The sequence below is a fragment of the Ochotona curzoniae genome, unplaced genomic scaffold (genome assembly GCF_017591425.1).
Source record: "Ochotona curzoniae isolate NIBS_2020 unplaced genomic scaffold, NIBS_Ocur_1.0 contig_2874, whole genome shotgun sequence".
Lineage (NCBI taxonomy): Eukaryota > Metazoa > Chordata > Mammalia > Lagomorpha > Ochotonidae > Ochotona > Ochotona curzoniae.
Window position 1 is genome coordinate 1 of NW_024465628.1, and position 27,638 is coordinate 27,638.

The following is a 27,638-nucleotide window of genomic DNA, read 5'->3' on the forward strand; positions in this document are numbered from 1 at the left end:
TGAACCACTGGGTAAAAAAATCTCTCTCACCATGTTTATTCCCCTCTTTCTGCAACTCTGCTTTTCAAATAAATCTTAAAAAAGAATAGGGGGGATACATCCACGGTCATTTGGCCACATGCTGTCTATGACTGTTTTGCTATTCAAACAGCAGAGCTGATTAATCACAATGATCACAGACCTCCATAGTCTAAAATAAAATATCCACTGTCTGGCATTTACAGATGTTTGGGTCCTCTGGGTGATGGGTGAAACTATCAGAGGAGTATAATATATTATTCATAACATAACCAGAAAAAACAATGTGAGACTAAAAAAAGAATTTACATGAATGCTAACACCAGTTCATGGAACTTTCTCTATACTCATCTCACCACTGAGAGGAAACCTAGTCACAAATTCTAGCCAGTTGGCAAAGTCCTTTGAGTGAGAATGTTCACTGCTGTAGTTCTATTCGGATGATTGTTGATTACTTTCATAGATTTCCAGGCCTGATTTTTGGTATACTCTGCATCAACAAGTTTTGGATTTTTCCGAGATAGAAGGATGAGAGGATCTCGTTCTGGACTTGTCCTGTAGAAGAAACACAGAACATAAAATTATGTGGCTTATTCCTTAACACTGTTTCCAATCTCTCAAGGGTAAGCAGCACTAGAACCAAACCCACTGCCCAGACGGAGCGCACAGAAGCCTAAGTCACTGGCTGTCGTGACAGTGGAGGAGGAGCAAATGGTACAGTGGCACAGAGATGGCCCAAGACTGTTCCCCACTTTTCCCTTCATGAATTGGTGAGTTTCATCCTTCGTGTTTTTTTTCTTTTTTTATTATATTTTTGACAATCTTTACATAGTTAATTAGGGTAAAAAGGTTCAAGGGCTAAAGGACACTCTTCGTGTTTTATACTTGAACTTTAATAATTAGAGTGTGTCATTCTGGCCCCAAGAGCCATTTTTCAAGGAATAATTTCTTTTTTAGGAAGGTTTATGTCACCTCTGTGGTCACTGGTACTGAACAGCTGGGTGACTAGGTAGTCACCATTCATCAAAATAATTACATGAACTCTGTGGCAAATGCTCAATAGAATCCAGGTTAACATTTAAATTTAAAAACAAAATTTAAAAAATGAATAGGTTTAAAAACCTGAAGACTATACACGAATGAAAGCCCTCCTGCTGGCCCAGCTATTGGAGGGTCTTGACTTGATAGGTGAGAGTCCCTAAATCCGCTGAGAATCAAATCAGAACTGTGAATCAGTGCCCTTCCCACACCCTGGTAAAGCAAGCACATAGACTCATATCATGTGAAGGAGGTCCTCAAACTCCAGAGGTGGGCCCCAAGTTAAGAACCTAAGACCTCAACCGAAGAAACACGTTGGTAAAGGAACACTAATGTTGGCTCGGCAGCAGTCTGTCCACTGGAGGGTGGACAGAAGCTATGAGCTCTGACCAGGATTCACCACAAAACATGATCTATCTCTATTCGTGTGTTCCTAATATAAGGGGACCTAAAAAGAACTCTTGGAGAAACTGAACTAAAAGATATACTTATTCTGGTGCAAAATAGTTTGAAATCTGTGCACAGTCTTATCACAAACTTTTTGATGGCCCTCATATACACAATTTCAAACATTTTGCAGCAGAACAAAGTTATCTTTTAATTTCACTTTACACACACTGCTTAAAGTGCTTTCAATGTGTGGCTTATCTACTTGGTCCTGGCACCCAGGTAGATAACCTGAACAACCTATGCAGAGTCCTTCCATTACTTTTTCACTTTCTTCTTCTCTTCCTTCCCTCCTTCCCTGTCCATTTACACCAGCCTCAGTCTCTGCTCTTTTTTTTTTTTTAATTTTATTGCAAAGTTAGATATACAGAGAGGAGGAGAGACAGAGAAGAAGATCTTCTGTCCATTGATTCACTCTGTAAGTGGCCGCAAAGGCCGGTGCTGAACCAATCCGAAGCCAGGAGTTTGGAGCCTCCTCTGGGTCTCCCACACAGATCCCAAGGCTTTGGGCTGTCCTCAACTGCTTTCCCAGGCCACAAGCAGGGAGCTGGATGGGAAGTGAGGCCTCCAGGATTAGAACCAGTGTCCATATGGGATCCCAGCACATGCAAGCAAGGAATTTAGCAGCACCGCACCAGGCCTGGTCTCTGCTCTTAATCCTCTTAATTACCATTTTGCAGCTACATGGTCTGATGGAAACAGCAATCAGAAGATTTGGTGAGACTTAGCATTAGTCAGGAGGCTGACCACGGTAGGACCATCAGTTTACCGGAGGCTTCTGTAACAAGAAGTCATTCACTTGCTCTGTCAGCCTGAGATAATCAATGTTGAACCCTGTTCTGACACTCTGCAAATATCTAACCAAATGAACCTTACCTCTTTCAATTTCAGTTCAATTAAGAGTGATGTGTGAAAATAATCTGGATTCTTCTCTAGTGTAAGACTCTGATTCCACGTGTATTTCTTAATTATCTCAGCTTCTCTGAGCTACAGTTTATCACACATGCAAGATTAGGTGTACTTTGCACATTAATTGGAAGATTATCTTTGTAAAATGCAAAAAAAAAAAAAAAAGAAAGAAAAACAATAGAATCACCTTGATCCTCGGAAATATGCTGTAGAATTTTTCTTATTCCATGGCCACTGTGCTGCTGACCTAAAATATACAGATTTTGATTAGTTTCTCTCTCCCTCTCTCTCTTTTTTTTTTTTTTTCACTATATAAGGAAGCGTTTTAACCATTTCTAAAGATTGCCCTGGAAACTCACACCCCATTTTGGGGGTCTTGGCCTCAGTCCTGGCTCCTCTACTCCCAGTCAACCTTCCTGATGATGCACATCCTGGGAGCAGCGTGATGGCTCAAATTCTAGCCAATTGCAAAGTGACCCAGCAGAGAGAAACTCTCTACTTTTCTCTTTCTCTCTACCTTTCATGGAAAAAGAAAAAAGAAACCCAGGAATTCTTTGAAAATTTCTGTATGACAATATGTTCTCTTTTGTTATCAGTCCATGGCTTGGAGGTGGTAGCCAATATTATCTAAAAATCTATTTTTCCAAACTATGGCTTGAAAATGTTTTGGACCTCATAATCACAAAGGCCTTTAAACTTCAAAACCCTGAGTGAATGTTACTAAGAGCTTGGAAACTTAACACAATTATGTTTAACGGGTAGGAATTAATGAGAGGTTCACAGGTCATCAGGAAAAGTAGGTCTCCTGTGAGAGTTGTAAAAACCAGAGTTTGGGCCCAAATTTCTGTCTTTGTATCCTAGCTTCCCACATGCTCCTTCCTTCCTAAGCATTCCTATTAGAGGTCAATGCTATTGGAGCCACTGGACCTTGGACCTGAAGCTTCAAAATCTTTTTTGTATGAATATCTCAGGTATTTCAGTGTGGTGACAAAAAGTTGCCTAATGCACCTTGTCAGTAAGTTAACAATCCTGAAAGAAAAATTTCTAAACCAAGGATGACACATTTGGTATTGTTTATTTTGGCACCATGAGAAATTCTGCCCTAGTTTCTGCAGAGGGCTATGAATAAGATTAATATGTGGAGAGAATTACCCCAAATAACAGAAATGGAATGAAAAGGAAACCACTCTGATTTCATTTTTTGGATGTGATAAATTTATTTCTCTGTGCTATGGTTTGAATATGATTAGGCCCCAAACTCACCTAAGACTTTGAATTCCTTAGCCATGATTTAATGGCCTTAAGAGGTTGGAAACTTGATCTCATTTAAGAATAACAGCCTCTGATACTTGTTTAACAGAGACCTATTTATTTTCTGAACGATTTGAGAGAGAGAGGGGGAGATCTTTCACTCATTGTTTCAGACTCTAGATGATTACAATGGGCAGGGCTACACCAGGCTGAAGAGATTCTTCCAGGTCTCCCACGTGTGTCTTCTCAGGCACATTAGCAGAGAGCAGGATCAGAAGCAGAACAGCTAGGACTCCAACCAGCATTCTAAAAGGGATGCTCTGGAGGAATAAGTGTGGCTTATTCCCCTGTGTAACAATGCCATCTCCAGAGATACATACTTCTTTATTTTCTTTATAGGAATACTCACTGCATAAAAAGTCTGTGGGTTGTCTTTCTCTGAAAAAGGAAGAGAAGCCTAAACCACAGTTAAGGAGGCTTTGGTGGGGTATTTTACGGAGAAAATTAGGATATGAACAACTTAGTATGAGCCTTTTCAGATACACATGGTACTTACGTCGTTCAGCTGAAAGCACTGTTCAGTATTTTCTGAGCCTTCACACTTCTCAGCTAACCCAACTCATCATCTCTCCCTCACTGGGTTACCTTTTCTGGATCTTTAGTCCAACGTCAAAATTATCTTTTATTCCCCCCACACTTCCTCCCTCCTACCAAAATATAAACCACAGCACTGGAATTTTTTTGTTTGTTTGTTTTTAGTGGAAAAATAACACATAGTCATTATACAAAATTCTTTTTTCTTTTTTAGATTTATTGATTTTTATTGGAAAGGCAGATTTACAGAGAAGAGAGAGAAAGATCTTCCATCTGCTAGTTTACTTCTCAAGTGGCTGCAATGGCCAGAGCTGAGCGAATCCAAAGTCAGGAGCCAGGAGCTTTGTCTGGGTCTCCCATACAGGTACAGGAATTCAAGGCTTTGGGTCATCATCCATTGCCTTCCTAGGCCACAAGCAGGGATTTGGATGGGAAGTGGAGCAACCAGGACAAGAACTGGCACCCATATGAGATTCTGGGGCTTGCAAGGGGATGATTTTTGAGCCATCATGCTGGACCCCATTATACAAAATTCTAATGGAGAGGCTGGCATTGTGGCATACTACATTAAACCACTATCTGAAATGCTGATTTGAGCCTGGCTGCTCCACTTCCAATCCAAATCTCTGCTAATGTGCCTGGGAAAACAGCAGAAGATGGCCCACAGGCCTGGACTCATGCACCCATGTGGGAGACACAGAAAAAGCTCCTAACCTCAATGTAGACCAAGAACAACTCAAACTCTAATATCCAGAGTCATGAAACTACTAAAAGAAACTATAAGAGCAATACTGCAAGAAACTATAAGAGCAATACTGCATAGGCAAAAATTTTTGGATGCAATCCCAAAAACATAAGAACAGAAGTAAAAATAGAGCAATGAGATTATATTAAGGTAAGGAGCTTCTGCAGGCAAAAGAATCACCAAAGTGAGGAGACAGCCGAGAGAATGGAAGAACATGTTTGCAAACTATTCACCCGACAAAAGATTAATACCCAAATTATATAAGAAATAAGAAAAAACAAACAAGCCAGTTAAGAAATGGGAGAGTATACCTTTCCTGCACTGTAAGAAGAGGGAGCACAGACTCAAGTGTTGCCAGGGTTCAGAGAGGTAACAGAACTAAAGAGACTGAGGGAAAATCTGACAACAACCAGTTAGGAGCCAATTCCCAGCCCAGCATAGTCAGAGCATCTGATTTCGTTTTAAGAATCTGCAAGTTGATATTGTCAGGTGATATTTTGTCATTTTTAAATGTTAGCAACTTAATCAAAAATTTTTAAGTAGCAGATCTGGCACTGTGGTATACAAGTTAAGCTGCTGTTTGCAATGTCAGCATCCCATATGGGCAGAGGTTCAATTCCCAGCTGCTCCACTTCCAGTCCAGTTCCCTGCTAATGTCTGAGAAAGCAATGGAGGATGGCCTGAGTGCTTGGACACTTACACACAGATGGGAGAGCTGGATAAAGCTTCTGGCTGCTGGTATCAGCCCAGACTGTTGTGGTTATCTGGGGAGTGAACCAACAACTTTGACTTTCAGTAACTAAATAAATATTAAAAGAAAAAAAAAATGGGGAAGGATTTTGATATACATTTCTCAGAAAAAATAAAAATGACCAGTACAGGAGAAAATCATCCAATATCAAAAGCCAACAGATAGGGCCCTACACCATGGAACAGCGGCTAAAGTCCTGGCCTTGAAAGCACTGGGATCCCATATAGGCGCAGGTTCTAATCCTCGCAGCTCCACTCCCCATCCAGCTTCCTGCTTATGGTCTGGGAAAGCAATCAAAGACGGCCCAAAGCGTTGGGACCCTGCACTCATGTGGGATACCTGGAAGAAGTTCCTGGCTCCTGGCTTTGGAATGGCACAGCACCGGCCGTTGCGGTCACTTGGGGAGTGAATCATCGGACAGAAGATCTTCCTCTCTGTCTCTCCTCCTCTCTGTATATCTGCCTTTGCAATAAAAATAAATAAAGCCTAAAAATTGAAGAACTATACTTTAGTAATGATATAGAGGAACTAGGTTGGGGGGAATTGGGGCTGGGATAAGGGAAATACCAGGAGCCTATGGAACTGTATCATAAAATAATAATAAAAATAAATAAAAAAGGAGAATATTTTAAAAAACCAACAGATAAACATAAATCAACTGCAAAATGAGGTGTCTATCTCACCTCAGTCAGAATAGCTATTAGAAAGAGACAAATAACAAACAGTATCAAGGATGTGGAAAAAAAAGAACTATTCTACACTGCTTGTGGGAATGCAAATATGAAGAACAGTATGGAGGTTCCTCAAAAACACAAGATATCTACCATTACTAACTAACTATCTCACTTGTATGTGTATCTGAAGGAAATGCAATCAGTATATCTAAGAGATGCTGGCACTTCCAGGTTCATTGCAGCACTATCCACATATGGAATCCACCTAGATGTTCATCAACAGAGGGATAAAGGAAAACATGGTATATATGCACAATGAAATACTATTCAGCCATAAAAACAAAATTCTGACATTTGCAGCAAAATGGATGGAAGTAGAGATCATTATATGAAACAAGCCAGACAAAGAAAGACAAATACTGCATGTTCTCTCTCATTTGTGGTAGTTAAAAAAGAAAGCATTGATCTAAATTTGGAATACTAACTATTAATACATTCGAAAACTGGGACAGGCAAAGGAGGGTTAGATAGCAGGTACCAAAACGCAATCAAACATTCACTAGTTCTTGGGATCGGTGTTTGATGCAGCACCGGACACTGCTTGGGATGCCCACATCCCATTTTGGAGAGCCTGGGTTCAGGTTCCAGCTCTGCTTTCACTTTTAGCTTCCTGAAAATGCACACACGGGGAGGCAGCAGATGACAGGCAGCTCGAGTACTAGGCTCCTTGCCATCCGTATGGCAGACTCAGATTGAGTTCCAGTTCCCCTACCTTCAACTGGCCCAACTGTACAACACTATATAACAAAAACATGGAACAGCAAGGGAGGAGCTGGTGAGAGACAGAGAAATGGAAACCTAACCACCTGGCTTGTTGGCTCATACTATGTACATATAGAAACACTGCACTGAGCTACATAAAGGCATACCAAAAAAGCTGAAAATAAAATAAGAAGCAGCAATTGCATCCTGAAAGCTAAGACCTCCGTGTTTCTAAGAAGTTCCTTAATTAAGCACCAAAACCACTTGAATCGTTAATGTACTATACAACTAGAGAAACAAAACCTACAGCTTGGATGTACCAGAAAATCTAAATCCTAACACAGCAGGAAGGAGTCAACAGGCCCAGGCACGTCTCCGGCATGAATCAGAGAGGATCTGGAATCATGTTATACTGGAGACACCTCTGGGAGAGTCACGCCCTCCACCCCCATCCCAGGGACTCAGCTCTTAACCATCAGCTACTATTACGTTCTTCCAAGAAATTTCCTCTCCTGCACAACATGATCCTTCATTTTTTTTCTTAGCTTGAAAATGATTCAATCTTACTCAAAGAATGTCACAGAAAAAGAAGAAAACAAAAGTTCTCCTCCTTCACTCCCATAGTTTTTTCTCCTCTTTTCTACAGTTATGTAAACATTATTATATGTGTATTGCAAGTTTACCTTGCACGTCCTTGTGGAGGAGAACAACCTAAAAGAAATGGAGGGACAGTGCTCTCTTGGGCAACTGACAAAGTTTATTTCCAGAGTTCCAGTTCTCACACATTTAGCAGATAGTTGAAACACAACTCAGACTTTGGTCATGTCTGTAAGCAGGGAGTTCAAGGAAAGTTAACAAGGTGCCTTGATCAAAGCACTATTGAAATAGGGAATAGATAAGGAGTACTGTCTGCCCTTGGTGAGCTGACAAGACAGAGCACAGATGTTCACCTATCATCAAGAAGAGCACAAAAACACCTCCAAGGACTCACGGGGTACAGCTTGTATCCTGGGCAAGAGGCCCTTCACCGCCTCATCCTGAACCTCCTCTCAACAGCTTCCCATCCTTGCCATCTGTCACCCCAGCTTATCTTGTTGGATGCATTCCGACAACACACACAAAATAGCTTACGCTATCAACAGTCTAATTTTTAAAACTTAGCTCTTTTAAAGCAAGTAACTGGTTACTACCTACTGCTTATTTTAAGAAAACACACAGAGAGGGCAAAAGAAAAACTCTCTAAAGGACTTACTTTATCAGGTCTTCTCTAAAGAGGTCCCATCGTCCAAGGCCTGTGGGATAAATAGGCCAAACAGCAGGTCCCCCTTCCCAGAACGTCCAAGCAGGATACATGATATCGTGGTATTCGGATGTCTTCGACAGAACAGAAAGGTCGTTTAAAATCAGTCTCACAACAGAGGGAGCAACAGGACAGCATTTACCCCAAGACCAAGGTCTTGTTCTAGTGTCACAGTGCCAGACACATTTTGCCTGTTCTTCAGTCTAGATTCTAAACACGAAAAGGCAAGAGAGATCATGGGCTAAAACATATAGAATCACCATGTCTCAGAATATAAAAATATGGGTTTTGTTAGTTTGTTTTAGAAGATTTATTTATTTTTATTGAAAAGGCAGATATACAGAGAGGAGGAGAGACAGAGAGAAAGACCTTCCATCCGATGATTCACTCCCCAAGTGACTGCAACTGCCGGAGCTGAGCCAATCTGAAGCCAGGAGCCTGGAGCTTCTTCCAGGTCTCCCATGCAGGTACAGGGTCCCAAGGCTTTGGGCTGTCCTCAACTGTTTTCCCAGGCCACAAGCAGGAAGCTGGATGGGAAGTGGAGCTGTGGTGATTAGAACCTGCACCCATATGGGATCCCAGTGCATGCAAGGCGAGGACTTTTAGGCACTAGGCTACGGCGCCGAGCCTAGAATATAAAACCATGTTAAAGGTTGACTTTTTCAGCTCCCCTAAACTGTTTTGACTAGAGGATACACCTGTCCAAGTGTTTGGTTTAAGGAAACAGTATACCCAATTCTGTATCATCCCATAGCCCTGTCATATTTTGCTGCCATTCCCCTTGGAGTTTACACTGTCTCACCAGTTCTTGGAGATTTCCTAGTGGACCTTCAGAGAACAAGAATGAGGAAACACAGAGACAGATCCCAGGAGTTTGAACATTGACTCCATCTCTACAACTCTAGGTATATCACCTAATCTTTCTATTCCTCAGTTCCCTTGTCATTTTAATGGAGGAAATAATAACAATAGTTAGTAACAGGAATTCTTTCAAGTATGAAATTTGTTAACACATGTGAAAAGCTTTGAACATGTCTGGGACACACAAGTCTTCAGTAAATGTTAGTGGATGTTACCTAACACCACGGCACTATTAAATCCACAATTGTTGGCAAGTTCTCGGTTACTCATTGATGAGGGTCAGACATGCTCAATGGTAAAATGGGGAAAGCAGCTTTATCACACATCCTTTGAAGAAAGTTGGAAGCCAACAACTTCCTTGCTGGGCTACTCCTATTAAACATACAGCCATTGATAAGCTTTCACTTCTACTGCTTCTTCCACTGAAATCACATGCACGACATACTATTCATCTTCTCCCAAATACTTGAAACATGACGCCTGACTCATCAGCACCTGAAGCACAACAGCTGTTCAATAAGCTGTCCAACTACCTGAGGGACTAAACCCCTTGCCTGGTAACAAGAGTTACTGATTTAACAACATGAGGGAAGTAAAGAGGAAAGGGAAGGGCTGTTGCAATGGTTCAACTGGCAAATCCTCCACCTTCAAGCACCAGCATCCTATATGGGCACCAATTCATACCCTGGCTGCTGCATGTCCCATTCAGCACCATGCTTGTGGCCTTGGAAAGCAGTGGATGATGGTCAAAGTGCTTCGGACCCTGTACCCATATAGGAGACATGGAGGAAGCTCCCAGTTCCTGGTTGGCTCAGCTCCAGCCATTACGGCCCTTTGGGGAGTGAACCAATATATGGAAGATCTTTGTCTCTCCTCTCTCTGTAAATCTGCCTTTCCAATGAAAATAAACAAATATTAAAAGAAGAAGAAGAAAGGAAAGCTAGTACGCTGAAGGTCATAAGGGATAATTTACAGAAATGTCAGGTAAATAACAAATGCCAAGTCCTCACGACATACACAGGAACCTATCTTACCTCCTAGGAGAATTTCATAACAAACAATGGGACCAAGCATTTTTTAAAAACAAGGGAAACACAACCCAAATGTGGTCTCAGCCCACTTGCAACACAGGAAATAAGTCTAGAGAGAAGGTAAACTGTTATCAAAACGTGGAGATTAAAAAGTCCCTCTGTTTTGGAAAAACCAAATGAGAGATGAAGTTCCTTTTTTCAAAGTTCACGGGTTTTTTTTTTAAGTCTACTCTTCCCCATAGAATCTTCCATCCACTTTACACTAGCTTCCTCACTTCTGTCCCTCAAATGCCTTTTTGTGTCAATACATTCTGCCTTAAAATGATCTCTGACAATATACATACTATACCAAATTCTCCACATTATAGGTGCATCCTTCCCAATGAGACCCAGATTCTGAGAGTCTGTCCCATGGCAATCCCCTGGATGCACTGCTTGAAGCCAAACCATCCAGAGCTCCCTCGCACTTTCTTGTTCACTCTTTATCATACTGGTCCCAGGGACATGTTGACAGATCACAAAGATGACACTTGGCACACTGGCAGAGACATCCGTTGCATGAGCTCAACAAACAGTTTTAAAGAAAGGTATGTCCCATCTCCTTGGCTGTAAACTTTCTTGGAGCTCGCAACTCGAGTTTTGTAAGATCTCAAAGCCCTACCTACAGGGTCTTGAAGTTTCCTTAGGCCTCTCACTTCTTGACCTCCACCCCATTCCTACAGACACACCACTCATGGGTCTTTGATTCGGTATCTTCACTCTGAAGCTAACCAACACACAGACCCATTCCAGATCTTTGACCTCATCCTCACCATGGGATAATGATTTCCTGGCCTGTGAAATCATTTTGTCTGGCCTGCAAAGGCAACCATACTTGAGACTTGAAATTCACTACATCTATAGCAGCTGACTTGAAAGTTAAAGCACTTGTATGGATTACAAGTGATACTATCTATATATAAATGCCTCTTTGCAGAAAAAGGGTTCCCACCTGTATCCCAGAGGACTACCTTCCACCCTCCCCCTGTGGATCTTCTTATACTTACCTTACTAAAGGAGAAGACTGGGATAGCAGGCTCCATCCATTTAGGAACCTGAGGATAATCTCGTACATTGATCACCATCTCCATGTCAGGGAGGCGCCCAATAATTTCCAAAATAAAGTGCTCCACGCCACTACACCTGTCAATCAGAAATATTACAGATTCACAAGCGCCTGCAGGCCTTAGGACAAGGCTGGGTCCCAAGCATACTTCACAGACAAAGCAGTGTTCACTTCATCAGCTTGATGGAAAATTGCCTGAAAGTAATGCTTCTAAACAATTGAGCAAGTTATTATTCCAGCTAAGCTGTTTCAACTCACAGTACTTAATAAAATCTTTTAAATAAATCATCATAGCTTTGACAGGAATGCTACTGCTACTCCTACCACTTAAGCTTTTATTCATTCTCCATTTTTTTTCTCTTTCTCTCTCTAACATGGAATTGTTTCATTAGTAGACAAGAAACAAATTTCCATAGGATCTGGAAAAGCTGATTTTCTAATGGTACTTCTTTGGCTTTGGCTCTCACAAAGGTATTTCATTTCCGCTATAATTCTCATTGAATTTTTTTTTTAAATGTATCTGGAAAGCCAGAGAGACAGAGAGGGAGAATTCCCATCTGGTGGCTCACTTTCCAAATGTCCATAGTAGCTGAGACTGGGGTAGGCTCAAGCCAGGAACAAAGAACGCAATGCAGATCTCCCACATAGGTAGCAGAAACCCAATTACCTGAGCCATCACTGCTGTTTCCCCAGGTCTGCATTAACAGGAGCTGGAGTTATGAGCCAGAGTCAAGAATCAAACTAAGTTACTCCAACACGGGATTATGGATATTTTATCCGCTGGGTTAAATGCTTGCCTTTAACTAAATTTCAGAGTTTATGGGGGAAAGCAGAAAACCTACTATTACTTTCAACCTGAACATAACACTATCTAAATCAGTTCCACAAACCACAGAGAGAGTGTTGTGTATATGATCATGAAGGTTGTAACACAGCTTTCTGAAGACTCCCTGGGAATCCTGAGGTTTCTTCAAAGAAACCCAGCTTACTTTGTCTCTGCTCCTCAAGTCTTGATGAGCATGACTATGGGGCAGCATTCCAAGGCTTAATCAAAAACTTCAGGCAGCACGGAAATGACAGATAGCAAATTGCTTTGTAAATAGGAAAATAATTGCAAAAGTATCAATGGTTCATAAGCCAAGGAAATACATTCAAATGTATTATTAATAAAGAAATGTGAAGGACTTCCAGACATTAATACTTGGATGGGCAAGGACTGAAAAGTCTGATAATACACAGATTGATTAGGGGGTGAAGAATTTGGGGGCATGTCATACAGTGGTGGTCGAAGTAGAAGTAGTTACAAGGTAGAAGAAAATTTGCTTTATTTTAAAAGGAATTAGTTGATGAGCGCAGTGTCTTGGCATTGTTAAGCTTCCACCAGCAACCCCAGCATCCTCTGTGGGTACAGATTTGAGTCCCAGTTGTTCTACTTTTGATTCAGCTTCCTGATAATGGCCTGGAAAGCAACAGAATATGGGCCAAGTGCTTGGGTCCTTGTACCCACATGGGAGACCTCGAAGAAACTCCAGGCTTCAGGCCAGCTCAGCTCTGGCCATTCAAGCCATTTGGGGAGTGAAACAGTAGAGGAAGATCTATCTATCTCTTCTTCTCTTTTGAGTTGCAACATTGCCTTTCCGGCCCTCCCTCAGCCCCCCAAAATAATAAAGGAATTAATGAAGCTAATTATATCATCGCTAGGAATTTAGCTGACATATATATTTGCATAAGTGCTCAAGGCATATGTAAAAAGGTTTTCACTATAGCATGGTTGTATTAGCCAAATTGCAAAGAGATGCGGTGAGGTGGAGAGGAATAATTTTATCGTCCATGAAGAGATCTACATAAATAAATCCATCCAGGGGAGTCAGCAGCTATGAAAGAGATGTATTCTATGTACTCTTAGAAAACAAGATCAAATTCCACCATTCTACGAAAAAGTCAGATATGCAGAGAGGAGGAGAGACAGAAAGGACCATCGTCCATCCGATGGTGGCAGAAATTTCCAAGTGACTGCAATGCACGGAGCTGCGCCATTCCAAAGCCAGGAGCCAGGAACTTCTTCCAGGTCTCCCTCGTGGGTGCAGGGTCCCAAAGCTTTGGGACATCCTCGACTGCTTTCCCAGGCCACAGCAGGGAGGTGGACGGGAACCGGGGCTGCCAGGATTAGAACTGCTGCCCATATGGGATTCTGACATGTGAAAGGAGAGGACTTTGGCCGCTAGGCCATGGCGCCAGGCTCATCCACGTTTTAATTTCTTGATGAGTTTATATTCTTCTTTATCCATAAACTATTTCCAGGATATATAAGAAATTTATAATTCTGGTCATCTTCTAAGAAGAGGTCTTAATGATTGGGGATCTAAGATGAAAGAGAAGCTGCTTTTCCATCAAATATTTTTTTTTTTTTTTTGCTTTATCCAAACATCTTGCTATGTGCATGTAACAATATCTTGACACTTTGAAAAGCATTAACATTTTTTTAAATGCTGCATTTAATTTCTACATTTAAGTCAAGATATTTGTATTTGCTGGGGCCAGCATTGTGGTATAGTGGGTTAAGCTATGGCCAATAGCTCTGGAATCCCATATAGATGCCAGTTCCTGTCCAGATGCTCCTCCAAATTCCTGATATTGCACCTGAGAAAGCAGTGCTGGAGTTCCTGTAAATCATGTGAGACATACAGCAGAAGTTCTTGGCTCCTGGCTTCAGCCTGGCCCAGCCCTGGCCACTGTGACCGTTTGGAGAATCAATTCGTGGAGAAAAGACCTCTCTGTTTCTCTCTCTAAATTGGCCTTTCATATTAAATCTTTGAAAACATTTGAGTTTTCTTTCACATTAAGCTTTCAAAAGTATTTTCTGACATACTGTGATTTTGTTTATATAAGACTCTCGAAGGTAATAATGAAAGTGGAACGACAGCTGCCTGAGAGCACAGAGTTGGGAGAAGTCGATGGTAGAGAGTGACTACAAGGAGGCAACAGGTGCCGTATGAGCATCACCTGTAGACATGCATGACGTTATCGAAGGGTACACTTTGTTCAATGACAAATGCAATGTGATGTTTTGATACATGCTTCCATTACAGAATGATCAGACCAAGCTAACCAACATATCCATCACTTCACATCCTTGCCATTATTTTTAAATTGTAGACTTTAAATATGTGCATTTTATAACAATATACCTCAAGAAGGCTGTAATTAAAGTATAACACTTAAAGTCAACCACACCTCACCAAAGCTGTTATTAAAAGATATCACTATTCTTCGTCTCTGAAATGACTTGTTTCTAGTACTATTCAGTCCTCCAGTTACTCAACAAACTTTCAGCTTATTATTTTTAAAGTGAAATAAGTCAAAATAGGTAGGACATGGAAGTCAAATAGGACATGTTCTTCCTTACACAAGAACTAAAATTTTTTAAAAAAAAAAGAAGAAGAGAAAGAAATGTCTGGGTACTCCACCCCTAGGAATATATGCAGAGTAAAATAAAACCGCATATGAGAAGGGGATCTGTAATCCTATATTTACAGCAACACAATCTACAATGCAGACATGGAAACAACTCACATACCCATCCAAACAGGAGTGGTTAAAGAACTGTGGTACATCTACTCTATGGAATATTACTCAACCATTTAAAAAATGAAATCATACCATTTGCAACTACATGGTTCCAATTAGAAATCATTAAGCTCAGTGAAATAAACCAATCCCCAAAGGACAAATACCATATGTTCTCTGATACAAGGCAGCCTTCATGCAAATTGTAAGATCAATAACCCTTTCCATACTGTTTTGCTGCATCCCATGTGTTTTGATGCTTTTGTTTTTATTTTCATTTCTTCCAAATAATTTCTTTTCTCTTGTCAAATTCGTCACTGGCTCATGGATTGCACAGTGGCATCATTTTATCCAAGAGGCTTTTGTGTTTGGTTTTTTTCATTTCATCATCCATGCATTGGTTATTCAGTTGCACATTTTTTTACCCCATGGTGCTATAAATTTTTTGTTTTAACTTCATACCTGTTGTTGACTTTGTTTTTTGGCTTCTCAGGTAAGGGAATGTATACTGATGGCATAATAGAGACTATCATATTCAGATGTGAAGATACAATGCAATATGCATCTCTACTTCCAAATCAAAGATGGATTCCCAATGAAACTGCTGGACACATCTAGACAATGGGATGCTGGACTGTCTGACATTGTCTGTACCAGCAATGTTGGGGCACACTTACATAAGAGACTAATGGACTTATGACTGCTTATGAAAGGGACTATACTATTGTAATAATATAGGGAAAATCAGTCATGGGGGGATTTGGGGAGGAGATAGGGAAATCCCAGACCCTATGGAATTATACCATAAAATTCAAAATGAATCTTAAAAAGCAAAAAAAAAAAAAAAAGAAAAGAATAAGTAAATAAATAAATATCTGGGTGTATCAGTTTTGTTGCAAACACCAACTTTTGTCAAACTTTATCTTTGTGGAACAAATTGAGGGGAATTATAATCTACCATAGTTTATTTTTTGGGATTTGAAAAGTAGAGAGGAAGAAAAGAGATAAAGGTTTCTTCTAGCTGCTAGTTGACTTCTTAAATACCCACAACATCCATGCTAGGTCATACTGAACACAGAAGTCAGGAGCTCAGGTATGTGGGAGTCAGGGAGCTGCCACCTGCTGCCTCTCAGGGTCCACACAGCATAGCAACAGAAGCAGAGTTGTGACTCAACTGCCAGCTCTCTAACACAGGACACTACCATCGCAAGAGACATTCTAATCTTTGGATCAAATGCCTATTCCTCAGCTTATTCTTGGAATGCTGAGTTTACACTTTATTCCATTCAAAACTGATTTTTTACAAATTTCATTCAGACATTTGAAACCAGATGAACTAAAAATAACCAGGCCTGGGCCTGGTACAGTAATATAGTAGCTAAAGTACTGCCTTGCATCCCCCAGGATCCCATATGGGCACTGGTTCGTGTTGCAGCTGTTCCACTTCCTATCCAGCTCTCTGCTTGCGGCCTGGGAAAGCAGTCAAGCATGTCCCCGCAAAAAAATTTTCATTCGGGCCTGACACTGTGGCCTAGTGGCTAAAGTCCTCACCTCAAACATGCTGGGATCCCATATAGGTGCCAGTTCTGATCCTGGCAGCTCCACTTCCCATCCAGTCCCCTGCTTGTGGCCTGGGAAAGCAGTTGAGGACAGCCCAAGGACTTGGGACCCTGCACCTATGTGGGAGACCTGGAAGAAGTTCCTGGATCCTGGCTTCAGATTAGCACCGCACCAGCCGTTGTGGCTGCTTGGGAAGTGAATCATCGGATGGAAGATCTTCCTCTTTGTCTATCTGATTTGCAATAAAAGTTAAAAAAAAAATCTTGATTCATCACACCCACGTGGAAGACCGGGGGAAGCTCCTGGCTCCTGGCTACCAATTGACTCAGCTCTGGATGTTGTGGTGCTTGGGAACAACCATCAGACAGAAGAGCTTTCTCGCTGTCTGCCTTCTCTCTGTAAATCTGAACTGTCTTTCCAACAAAAATAAATTTAAAAAGAAAACTAGGCCTTGAAAGAAGGCATTTGAGGCTAGTTAGCACTCTGTGATATACAACTGTTCATTTCATTAAGGACAACGGTCTGGAATATTTCTATTTGTGTTTTGTCTATCTTTGCTTTGCCTAATTGTGTTTGTAGTTAGGACAGGGGAACTTTCCATGTCACTGGAAATGAAGAGTATTTTATTGTCCAAGAAAGATACTGGGCTCCCTTCAGAACATTTCTGAGAGCATGATTTTGACTAAAATGCACTGAAAACAGAAGTAAGAAATATATGACTTTCAGCCATTTGAAAGTATATAATTTCATTAGGAAATTGTTTAGCAAAGTATCAAACATTGGTTACGCTTTCAAAGTTCAAAGTTTCAGAGAGCATCTACATTCCTATCTCATCTCTCATTTGTAGAAATTAAAAATCTTATGCTCACATTCTATATTTAAAGCCTCCGTCGTTGGACCAATAGTGAAACTAACTCTTGTTCAAAATTCCTCAGGACATGGGCCCGGCGCGGTGGCGCAAGTGGTTAAAGGTCCTCGCCTTGCATGCCCGGGATCCCATATGGTCGCCGGTTCTAATCCCGGCAGCCCCGCTTCCCTTCCAGCTCCCTGCCTGTGGCCTGGGAAAGCAGTCGAGGATGGCCCAAAGCTTTGGGAACCTGCACCCGCGTGGGAGACCTGGCTTTGGATCGGCATAGTATCAGCCCGTTGCACTCACTTGGGGAGTGAATCATTGGACAGAAGATCTTCCTCTCTGTCTCTCCTCTCTGTATATCTGCCTTTCCAATAAAAAAATAATAAAAATATCTTTAAAAAAAAATTCCTCAGGACTTTTCCATACTACAACCTTATTTCTCCTTGACCACTGATTTTCTCAGGGTTGTGGGATATTAAGTGATTTCCACGATATTTTATTTTTACATATTTTTGACAGTAAACGTGTATTACTTTTAAGTAAAGTTGCTATCAGAGACAAATAAGGCCAGTGTTACAGCACGGTCGGTGAAGCTACAACTTGCGACACTGGCCTGCTATATCAGACTGCTGTTTCCAGTCCAGCCACATGGGACACCCAGATGGAGCTCCTGGCTTCTGGTTTCAGTCTGGCACAAACCTGTGGCCATGGCAGACGTTTATGGAATGAACCACCAGATGCAAGATCGTTCTCTCTCTCCTTCTCTATCCTTCTGCTCTGCCATTCTGCCTTTCAAATAAATAAATCTTATAAATAAAGTGAAATAATAGGGGTCAGCGATTGATTAGCTTACTGATTAAGATACCATTTAAGATATCCAATTTCAGCTTCCTGATGCTGTGTATCCTAGCAGGCAGTAGATTATAGCTCTAGTACTCGGTCTGCTGCCACCCAAATAGGAGCCCTGGATTATATGCCAACCTGGCCGTTGGCCTGGCTCAGCCCTGGATGTTATGGGCACTTGAGGAGTGAACCAGTGGATATAAAAATTTGTCCTCTCTTTTTCATTATTACAGTTTCTGTCTGTTGCTCTCCCTTTCAAATAAAAATTGTAGGGCCCAGCATGACAGCTTAGAGGCTAAAATCCTCACCTTGAATGCACCAGGATCCCCTATGGGTACCGGTTCTAATCCTGGTAGCCCCACTTCCCATCCAGCTCCCTGCTGGTGGCCTGGGAAAGCAATCAAGAATGGCCCAAAGCCTTGGATACCTGCACCCGTGTGGGAGACCCAGAGAAGCTCTGGGCTTCTGGCTGCAGATTGGCTCATCTCTAGCCATTACAGCCGGTTGGGGAGTGAATCATCAGACGGAAGATCTTCCTCTCTGTATATCTGACTTTCCAATAAAAACAAATACATTTTTAAAATAAATAAATAATTTAAAAGCATTAAAATAATATCAAGCGTATGACAGATACTCAGAATACACTGCGTCTGTTTTCTCACAGCTCAAACTGTAGCCTGTAGGCCTGGTGATGTGCCTAGCCTCAAGAAAAGGGTGGGGACAAGGGAAAGGACAGCCTTCGATGGAGCAACTAGAAGAGGGAGCCCCAGGCAAGAGCTCCCTTGTATGTCCCTGTATCAGGAGGAAAGTTCTGCTTTCCAGCCCTGAGCCTGTAGCCCTTTGCAGTCTGTATGAGGAAGCAGTAAGGTCAGAAGATCTATCTAGGTCACAACTCTTACCTGGAGGGGAACAAGCAGTCATTTTCCCGGTATAACCTGTTCTGAATGATCTGATAGTGGGTCCCGAGCTTCCGCTGGACTACTTCAGCCATCATCTTCCTGGAGATACCTCCTCGGAAAGGTGTCAGATCCTCTTCAATGACACTGAGAAAGAATGCAGATCATCAAGTAAGGCAGGGCACATTTAAGCTCAATATTAGGGGCTACCATCAGGTGGGCGAATGGGCTGGGATGAGCACCACAGCTGCCTAAAACATCAAACACAAGAAGGCCACAGAACATAAAAAGCCGTATCTTGCCTCCCTCCAATCTTCCTCGGTGATTCTTTTTCCTCCTTGCTACTCAGCCATTCCTGCACACCCACTCTCCACAGTCCCACTGCCTTCCCCTTCTCTGCAAGGAAAGGGATGCTCCCAACCCAACACTACCTGATCCCCTAGTTGTGGTCTGTCTGGCACACCCCCACCAGGCTCCAATGACGAGAAAGGACATGACTGATTTCTGTACCCCTTTTAAGGTTTGGCACATGGAAAGATTTCAGGAATCATCACAAGCATAAGGTGGAGTCAGATAACACCATCTGGAACTACAAGAAGCCTGTTGCTTAACTGAGGAGGAGCCTGTGATCCAGAGAAGTGGTTTGCCACCAGGGTAAGCCACAAGGACAATGAGTGAGAGAACTCAAGCCTGCTTCCCAAGTCCTCTAAGAACTGCCCAGCCCTCAGTTGGTGCTCTAAAGATAACCAACAAGCAAAATGGATGAGATTCACTGATCAGTATGTTCATTCCATAACATCCATAGAGTACTCACTGAGGATCAGCCCCAGGGACATCACAACAGAGACCCTGACCTCAAGAAGCTCAGGTGACCTCCAAGCACATGAGCTGAATCCCTCAAGGGTTTATGCTCGATTATCATGGCCTGTCCTATCCTAGGAAGCATCTGATCCACCTTTCTGCTTGGCTCCTGGTGACAAGGACACATGAGAGAACTCACCCACGGTAGCAGCTGCAGTTCTCACTTGAACATGGTTCATAATTCTCCAAAGACCTGTTAATCTGATCAATGAACACTTTCCATTTTGAACCTTCAAAGAGAGAAGTAAAGGAGAGTTAACCAAACATCCCTGGGCATGCAGGTACACCGAGGAAAGAATCAACAGAAGATCTCCAAGAATTCCCTTCCCATAGCATTAGTGGGAAGGAATGGCCCAGGAGAATTCCCTCTATAACTCCTCACAGTTCTGGTTAAGTCCACTCCTCCACCTGGACCATCAGGTGTCCAAGCATTGGGAAGACTCGCAAGCCTAATGCCTGATCGTGACGCAGATTCTCATCTTCTCCTCCTGAGCCTCATCAAGAGTTGTAAGCAAAGGCCATACATTAACCCACTGCTCATGTCCTCCCACAACACACGCACCGGTAAATGCACAGACACATTCTGCTCCCTACCCCAGTAAGATTTAGGGAGCCCAGGGAGGTGAACAGGGGGAATGCCCCTCTCCTTCTCACTCCAAATTCAGGAGGCCGGGTTCCTCTGCAGGGCAGCGGCTGAGACCCCCACACATCCTCAGTCCAAGCTCCCAGACGCCCGGCGCCCACCGCGCAGCTCTGCGCTGCAGAGGCCACAGCATCCTTCTCCAGGGCACCGTGGCGCCGTAGAGCGCTTCCTGCCCGCCTCCAGATCCCGAGCCCCAGCACCAGGGAGCCCACCTGACTCCTTCTGGCGGCCCTGTCCCGGGGACAAGAGTAGCAGCAGCAGCCAGAGCCGAAGCGGCGAGCTCAGCCGCCGCTCCATGGCCAGCGGCCCGACTGCGGGATCCCCGCGGCGGCGCGTGCGGAAGCGCCCCGCACAAGGATGGCCGTGGGCGCGGCAAGCACGCGGGCGCCGGCCGCCCCGCACAAAGATGGCCGTCGCGCGCTCCAGCAGCTCCGGGAAGGTTTGCCTGGCGAGTGCGGCGGGCTGGAAGCTGGGCGCAACGGAGTGGGCTGGAGGAGCCGGCTCACTACCTCCCTGTCTGCATTGCCGGGACAAATGCGGCTAATAATGCAATTCCTTCCATTCCGTAACAACTCTGAAACTTTTTTGTTTGTTTGTTTTGCCATCAGAAAGCTGATAAAAAGTAGGCGAGGACACGATTCGTGCCTACAGAGAGGCACAACCCAAGTTTGTCGCTGAGCCCACAGTTCTTTTCTTACTAAATAGCGCAAGTTGGTTAAGCAAGTCAATGTGCACAGCACCTTTGGACCCCTCCAAAAGTTGCAAATGGTGTATACCTCAGGTTCCTTTCTTAAACTGTTTGACAACAGTGGGGGTGATTTGGACATAGGACCTAAAAATATATCAGTGGTGTGAAAAGAACTAAGTGGGTCCATTGTGTGGAGTCACTGATCCTAGGTATCATTTAACCAAACAACTTTAACAGGAGATTCACAGCAACCAATCAGAAAGGACACGGTCTACCTGAGAAAGCATGATAAGCCATCTCCTTTGTTTTAACCCTCTGGAGAAATAACTGGGGTGACTAGTCCTCTTTTTGTTCCTTATTGCCGCTTTCACTTTCCCTTTTTTGCCCATCTAGCCAATCCCTCTGCTGAAGTCCGTGAGAACGCCTTTCTGTTTCACGAGTGGGATGCTGTCCAACTTATGAATTGCTTTAAAAAAAAAAGCCGATTGGATCTTTAAAGTTGTCAACATTCTGGCTTTTGACAATGAGTGACATAATATTGAACAGTGCTAAATAGAAAGGCTAAATACATTTATAGCTTTATAAAAGCATAGAAGTATGCATACATTGAATTGTACAAAAATATGAGGGGGTGGTTATTTATATTCATGTTCATTATACAGGTATTTAGGCATCATTTAAAACATGGATAGTAAAAACCTAGATTATGTGTAAATCCCTGGAAGTACAAGATCAAAACTGTGCCCCTAGGGAGTATAGAGCTAACATGGAATTGTTAATATGGAATATGCATCCCTGGGGATAATTTACAATTTAAAGATGAACCACTAATTTCTTTTCTTTTCCCTTCTTTTTTTTTATGATTTATTTATTTCTTTTGGAAAGGCAGATTCACAGAGAGAAGGAAAGACAAAGAGGAAGATCTTCCATCCACTGATTCATTCCCCAAGTGACCAGAGCTGAACCAGTCCAAAGCCAGGAGCCAGGAGATTCCCCCAAATCTTCCACATGTGGGAGAACTAGAAAAGCTCCCAGCTCTGGTTTGAATCAACTCAGCTCTGGCCATTTTGGCCATTAGGTAAGTACACCAGTGGATGCAAGATCTGTGTCTTTTTCTTTCCCTCTGTATATCTGCTTTCCAATAAAAATAAATACATCTTAACAAAAAAAAAAAAGATAGTGAGACAATGGTTCTATATCTGAATAAACATCAGAATCATAGAGTTACGAAGGCTACAGAATCTGGGTCCAATACTATGTACTAATTTAAAAAGAAGGTTGGAGTAAAATGGGCCTGGTGGAGCAATTTAGTGGCTAAAGTCCTAGCTTTGCACACACCAGGATCCCATGCGGGTGCCAGTTTGTGTCCCAGCAGCCCTGCTTCCCATCCAGCTTCCTGCTTATGGCCTGGGAAAGCAGTCGAGGACGGCCCACAGACTTGGGACCCTGCACTGGCGTGGGCAACCTAAAAGAAATTCCTGGCTCCTGGCTTTGGATTGGCGCAGCATCGGCCGGCCGTTGCGATCACTTGGGGAGTGAGTCAATGGATGGAAGATCTTCCTTTTTATCCTCCTCTCTCTATATCTGACTTTCCAAATAAATAAATAAATCTTAAAAAAGAGATAAATAATGAATTTCTCCTAGGAATGTTGATAAAGTGATTTTATTAAATTTAACTTTCTTTGCATAAAGTTAAAATTTCTATTTTTATAAATAACATCAAGAAGTGAGATTGCTAGATCTCCAACTTCCATTCCCTACCCAGTCTTCCACACCTCCTTAACATGGCACCACCACTGCCCTAATTGCTCAGATTCTTCTGTTTCCTTTTTCTATCAGTGAATGAAACCGTGAATTTGCCTACTTATCTTCATCCCCACTATTTCTACCCCCTTTGTCTCCCTTAACATTCTTCTATGGATTTAAACTTTGGCTCTGTCATTTACTAGCTGGTTCACTTTGGACAAGTGCTTGACCTGGTCTCAGTTTCCCTGTATAAAAAAAGAAATGGGGTTGACAATCATCATATTTGCATGGATCATATGAACATTAAATGGCTAAATATTTGGAAACCATTTGGGGTCTCAACACAAAGTAATGATTGCACAGGTCCTCATTAAATAAGATTTCTTTCTTCTTCCCTTAAATTATCAATACTGAACAGCAGAGTTGATGGTAAATCTTACACCTTGTCATTTCCTTGTTTAAGGCCTTATTTTCCCACTAAACTTAAAAATGAATACCCCACAAGTGCTGGGCACCACAGCTTGGTAGGCTAAGCTTTTGCCTACAGTACTGCCATTCCCTATAGCTTCCAGATTGTGTCCCTGCTGCTCTACTTTTAGACTTTTAAAATAATAGTTACATGGTTGACCAGGGTGGGAAAAATTGAGGTTTAGGGAAAATCAGGTGAACTCATTGTTTCCAAATTTGCTATTTCTTCTTGTTTTTTCTGGAGGATGGGGAGAGACAAAGGGGGAAGCCACACATGACTTTCCAAACATCCCAGTACCCAGGGATGAGGAACTGCCACCTCATATCAACGCAGAGTCTCAGTATGTACATATTCTGAGGGTTCTGCCCAAGTGGTTTGGATAGTTCAGAAATGCTGTTGATTTTACCGATCCAAGGATGCAGCCTTCCCAATGTCCATTGACTGACATAACCTCAAATTTCCATTCACTGAGATTTTTTTGCTATCATTGTTTGGGGTAGTTGTCCAGTATGTTCTGCTCTTCTCCTTCTGCCAAAGCACCAAATGAGCTGCCATATTCTTTTACATCAGGGTCTGTGTCCATTGCTCTGCCTTTTTTACTGCAGGGACTGCATCCTGATGAAGGAGTTTCCCAAGCTCCTTCCAGTGGCAGTTCTCACACACACCAGTGGGTCCTTGGCCCAGGATGATTTTGTCACCTGCTGCACTGGTTAGTTGCTGCTCCACTTCTTATCCAGTTGCCTGTTTATGGCCTGGGAAGGCAGGGGAGGATGGCTCAAGTGCTTGGATTGTTGTACCTACATGGGAGACCCAGAGGAAGCTCCAGGCTCCTGACTTCAGCCTGGCACATTCCTGGCCATTGAGGCCATTTGAGGAATGAACCAGTGGATAGAGAGCTCTTTCTTTTTTTCTCCTTCTTTCTGCAAATCTGCCTTTTTTAATAAAAAAAGAAATATATAAATTTTTAAATGTATATCATCATCATGAAGCAGGCCATTAAGCTAGTCACCTTGGACTCAGGCATCGCATATCAAAGTTCCTGGGATGGAGTCCCACCTGGCATCCCAACCGTGCTCCTGTTAATGTACCTAGGAGGCAGCACAAGATGGCTCAAATATGTGGGTTCTTGTGACCCACATGAGAGACCTGGATGGAATGCCTAGCTCCTAGCTTCGGCCTGGTTCAGGCCTAGCTACTGTAACCCTTTGGGAGAGTGTAATAGTGGACAGACGCATGCCTGCATGCCTTCTGCCTTTTAAACACACAAACAAAAACTGAAAGACTCTTCACATTCTTCTATGTGATGCCACATTTTGTTTGCTCACTGTGATCCATATGTAGGTTTTCTTTAAGCTTCACACACATCAAAACTCCAAAGCACGTTTTAATTTGCTGGAGATGTTTTTTATTTTCTATCTGGGCTGTTTTTGTCTTCCAACTTGGTATTGTCAGGTGCTTCCCGATTTTAGGTTTCTGTTTAAATGCCATTGTCTCAGAGCGTTATCACCTCAAAATAGCATGCTTATTTTCTATCAGTCCCTTGCCTCTCCTTCAATATACCTCAAAGCTGCCCTGATTAAATGCTTTCCTCCCCAGAATGCAAGTTCCAGAGGCAGGACACGTTGTTCACATTTACACCAGGGGCCTCAGAAAAAGCAACGAAGGTATTTCAATGTTGCAAGTGGTTGAGTGAGTCAATATGAAAACAAATGTGGGAAATTCCTTACCCAAAATCAACACCAGGAAAATATGTAATTACGCAGGTTGGGTTTCATAGGCAGGAATGAAATCTCTGGTAATGCACTAAGCCACTAGAGGTATTTGGGAATATTACTAACTAGTGGTTTTGGTATGAGGTGATTCAGGTTCTGGCATTTCTTGTAGAGTTAGTTCCAACAGATCACTTCTTGTGCTTCCGTTTGCTTTATAAAACAGGAACTATGCATTGCAGGATTTACATGTAATGTGTAATGCTACCACTTCAGGGTCTCCACAATGATCAAACTCTCAATAAATTTCAACATATAATTAATACAAAAATCTTATTATTATTAAAGGACTTAAACTGATGTTTCCTTTGGTCACTTTGCTCTTTTAACAGGAAAGCTGGCTGTTCCTAAATCTGTCATGTTGTCACCCTCGTTTTTCCCTTTTTTATCTGCCACAAACTGCCTATTCAGTCCTGGAATCCTGTCTTAAACTTCAAGCTCTTAGTAAAGCTTTTCTTGGCCTTGACACCACCGCGGTCTTACGAGTTCATTACATCGCCTTGCAGGCTTTCCGGGTCTCGGTTGGACATTTTAATGTGGCATGTATTGTAATAAATTTTGATTAATGCGTTTTCCTCGTGCCTCGACTCTTCCACCATGTTTTGAGCTTGGATGGTTTTTAGCTTGTCTTATTTAATCTTTACCCAGTACGAGGGCCTTGGACAATAGTTCCCAATGTTCTGCGTGTGAAATAGGACGATGATTTGTATCCGTGGGTCACACAAGGAGTCCGTGAGAAAAGCAGACGGTTGTCTGGGGCCCCAGGGAGGAGACACGTAGGCCACTGCCGGCTGGGCAGGCGGGGAAGCAGGGCGGGATTCTGGAGCGGGAGAACCAGGCGAGCCCTACTGCGCAGGCGCGCGGGAGGCTGCGGGCTTCGTTCCGGAGTCGGGCTTGCCGAGGGGGCGGGCGGCGGTCGCCGAGCTGACGTCATCGCCGTGCGCTGCCACGTCTGCTCAGCTCCGCGGTCATGGAGGCTGGGGACGGGTGCTGACGGGGCCGGGCTTTAGTTCCAGCTTTAGGCTCGGGTTCTGTCCTTGAGTCGGGGACTAGGTCTGGTGGCCTGAGTCTTGGACACTTTTCTCGACGCACCGGGCGGGGCCGTCCTGCAGACAAGCCGTTTGTTGGGCGCACTTGATGCAGAGTGTTAGTTGTATTGCTTGGGGTCCAGCCTGTAGAGCCGCCGCCTTCTCCCGGGGATCCCGCCCCACCGGCCGGGGCCTCCTCCATGCGTGAGTATTCCCGAGCTGACGCGCTGTGCCACTGTCCCGGGGTTCCTTCGGCCCTCCCGGGTGGGCGGCGAGACCTGCTCCGTCGGCCTCTCTGGGGGGACTAGTTGGTGGTCTCTTCGCCTTCCACCTGCCCGCACCCCATCCTTTGGCCTGTGTATCCCTACAGTTTGCCTTCGCTTGGCTCGTGAAGTGGAGCCTGGGAGGCCCCCCTCCCCCCCTGCTCGAGTGCTTTGTCTCACCTGAAGGTTGTTAGTCTGCAGCCCAAAGCTGCTAAGAATGAGAAGTCCCGAGTCAGTCCGCAGTCAGGTTCTGAAAAGCTGAGTTTTTGTAGAGCGTTCGTTCTTCAGTTTTTGCTTGTATTGTTTCGGAAACACTTGGTATCCATGTTGTCGGAACCATACTTTTTGCCATAGATTCCTGAAAACACAGCTTCTTTTCAAGGAATTTCCCCCTTATCTCCCACCTGTCCCTTAACCTTGCACTTATTTCTTCATGATTGTACATCGTTTTGGTATTTTCTCTTTCCTGCATGGAGTGAACACTGGAATGGTTTTGAAGAGCTACAAGGCCGCCTGTTCCCGTCCTGTGCACCCTCATTGGTTCTGAACAACTTTCAGCCTGTAGGATAGAGACAGTCGTTTGTTTTGTTTCTCTACTGAAGAAACAAACTCTGATTAAGAGACTCAAAGTCAGGTAGTATTTGACGCATCTGATCTGGGCACCCAGATGCCTTGATAACAAAGCCTACCATTTTGGAGGGTGCTTGTTGTCCTGTATTTCAAGTGTCGCAAGTGTGACAGTAAATTGGAAATGTGCGAGTGGAAGCTGTGTTTCTCTTAAACGTCCATCCCATTGTGGGTCTTTCCCATAACACAAGTCAGCTGACAGGACACACACTGTGTGTTGCCTGAGGCTGCACAGAGGACTGCTGTCACAACTTAGGCTTCCAGTCCTTCGGAGTTTGAACTTTTCCTTTGATCTGAGAGGAGTAAGTGCCAGAATTGGAGGAAAATTTGTTTGAAAAT

The 27,638-nt window shown here is 43.1% G+C and overlaps 2 protein-coding genes across 3 annotated transcripts in view; one reads left to right on the top strand and one right to left on the bottom strand.

Annotated features, from left to right (window-relative positions):
• Positions 1-401: 401 nt before the first annotated feature.
• On the bottom strand, positions 402-21,066 carry LOC121155203 (protein O-glucosyltransferase 1-like). The gene is made up of 7 exons (XM_040978376.1): positions 20,922-21,066; positions 20,206-20,296; positions 19,209-19,352; positions 11,428-11,563; positions 8,442-8,563; positions 2,600-2,659; positions 402-573 (listed from the first exon to the last, which is right to left on the bottom strand). The coding sequence occupies exons 1-7, from the start codon at positions 21,004-21,006 to the stop codon at positions 402-404; spliced, it is 810 nt and encodes a 269-aa protein (XP_040834310.1). The 5' UTR covers positions 21,007-21,066.
• Positions 21,067-26,527: 5,461 nt separating this feature from the next.
• LOC121155202 (transmembrane protein 39A) overlaps positions 26,528-27,638 on the top strand; it is a 29,281-nt gene continuing 28,170 nt past the window's right edge. The window contains exon 1 of one of the 2 annotated variants that reach the window (XM_040978375.1): positions 26,528-26,613. The gene's annotated coding sequence lies outside the window, so the exon portion shown is untranslated. The remainder of the gene's footprint in view (positions 26,614-27,638) is intronic. The other variant, XM_040978374.1, reaches the window with a different exon arrangement.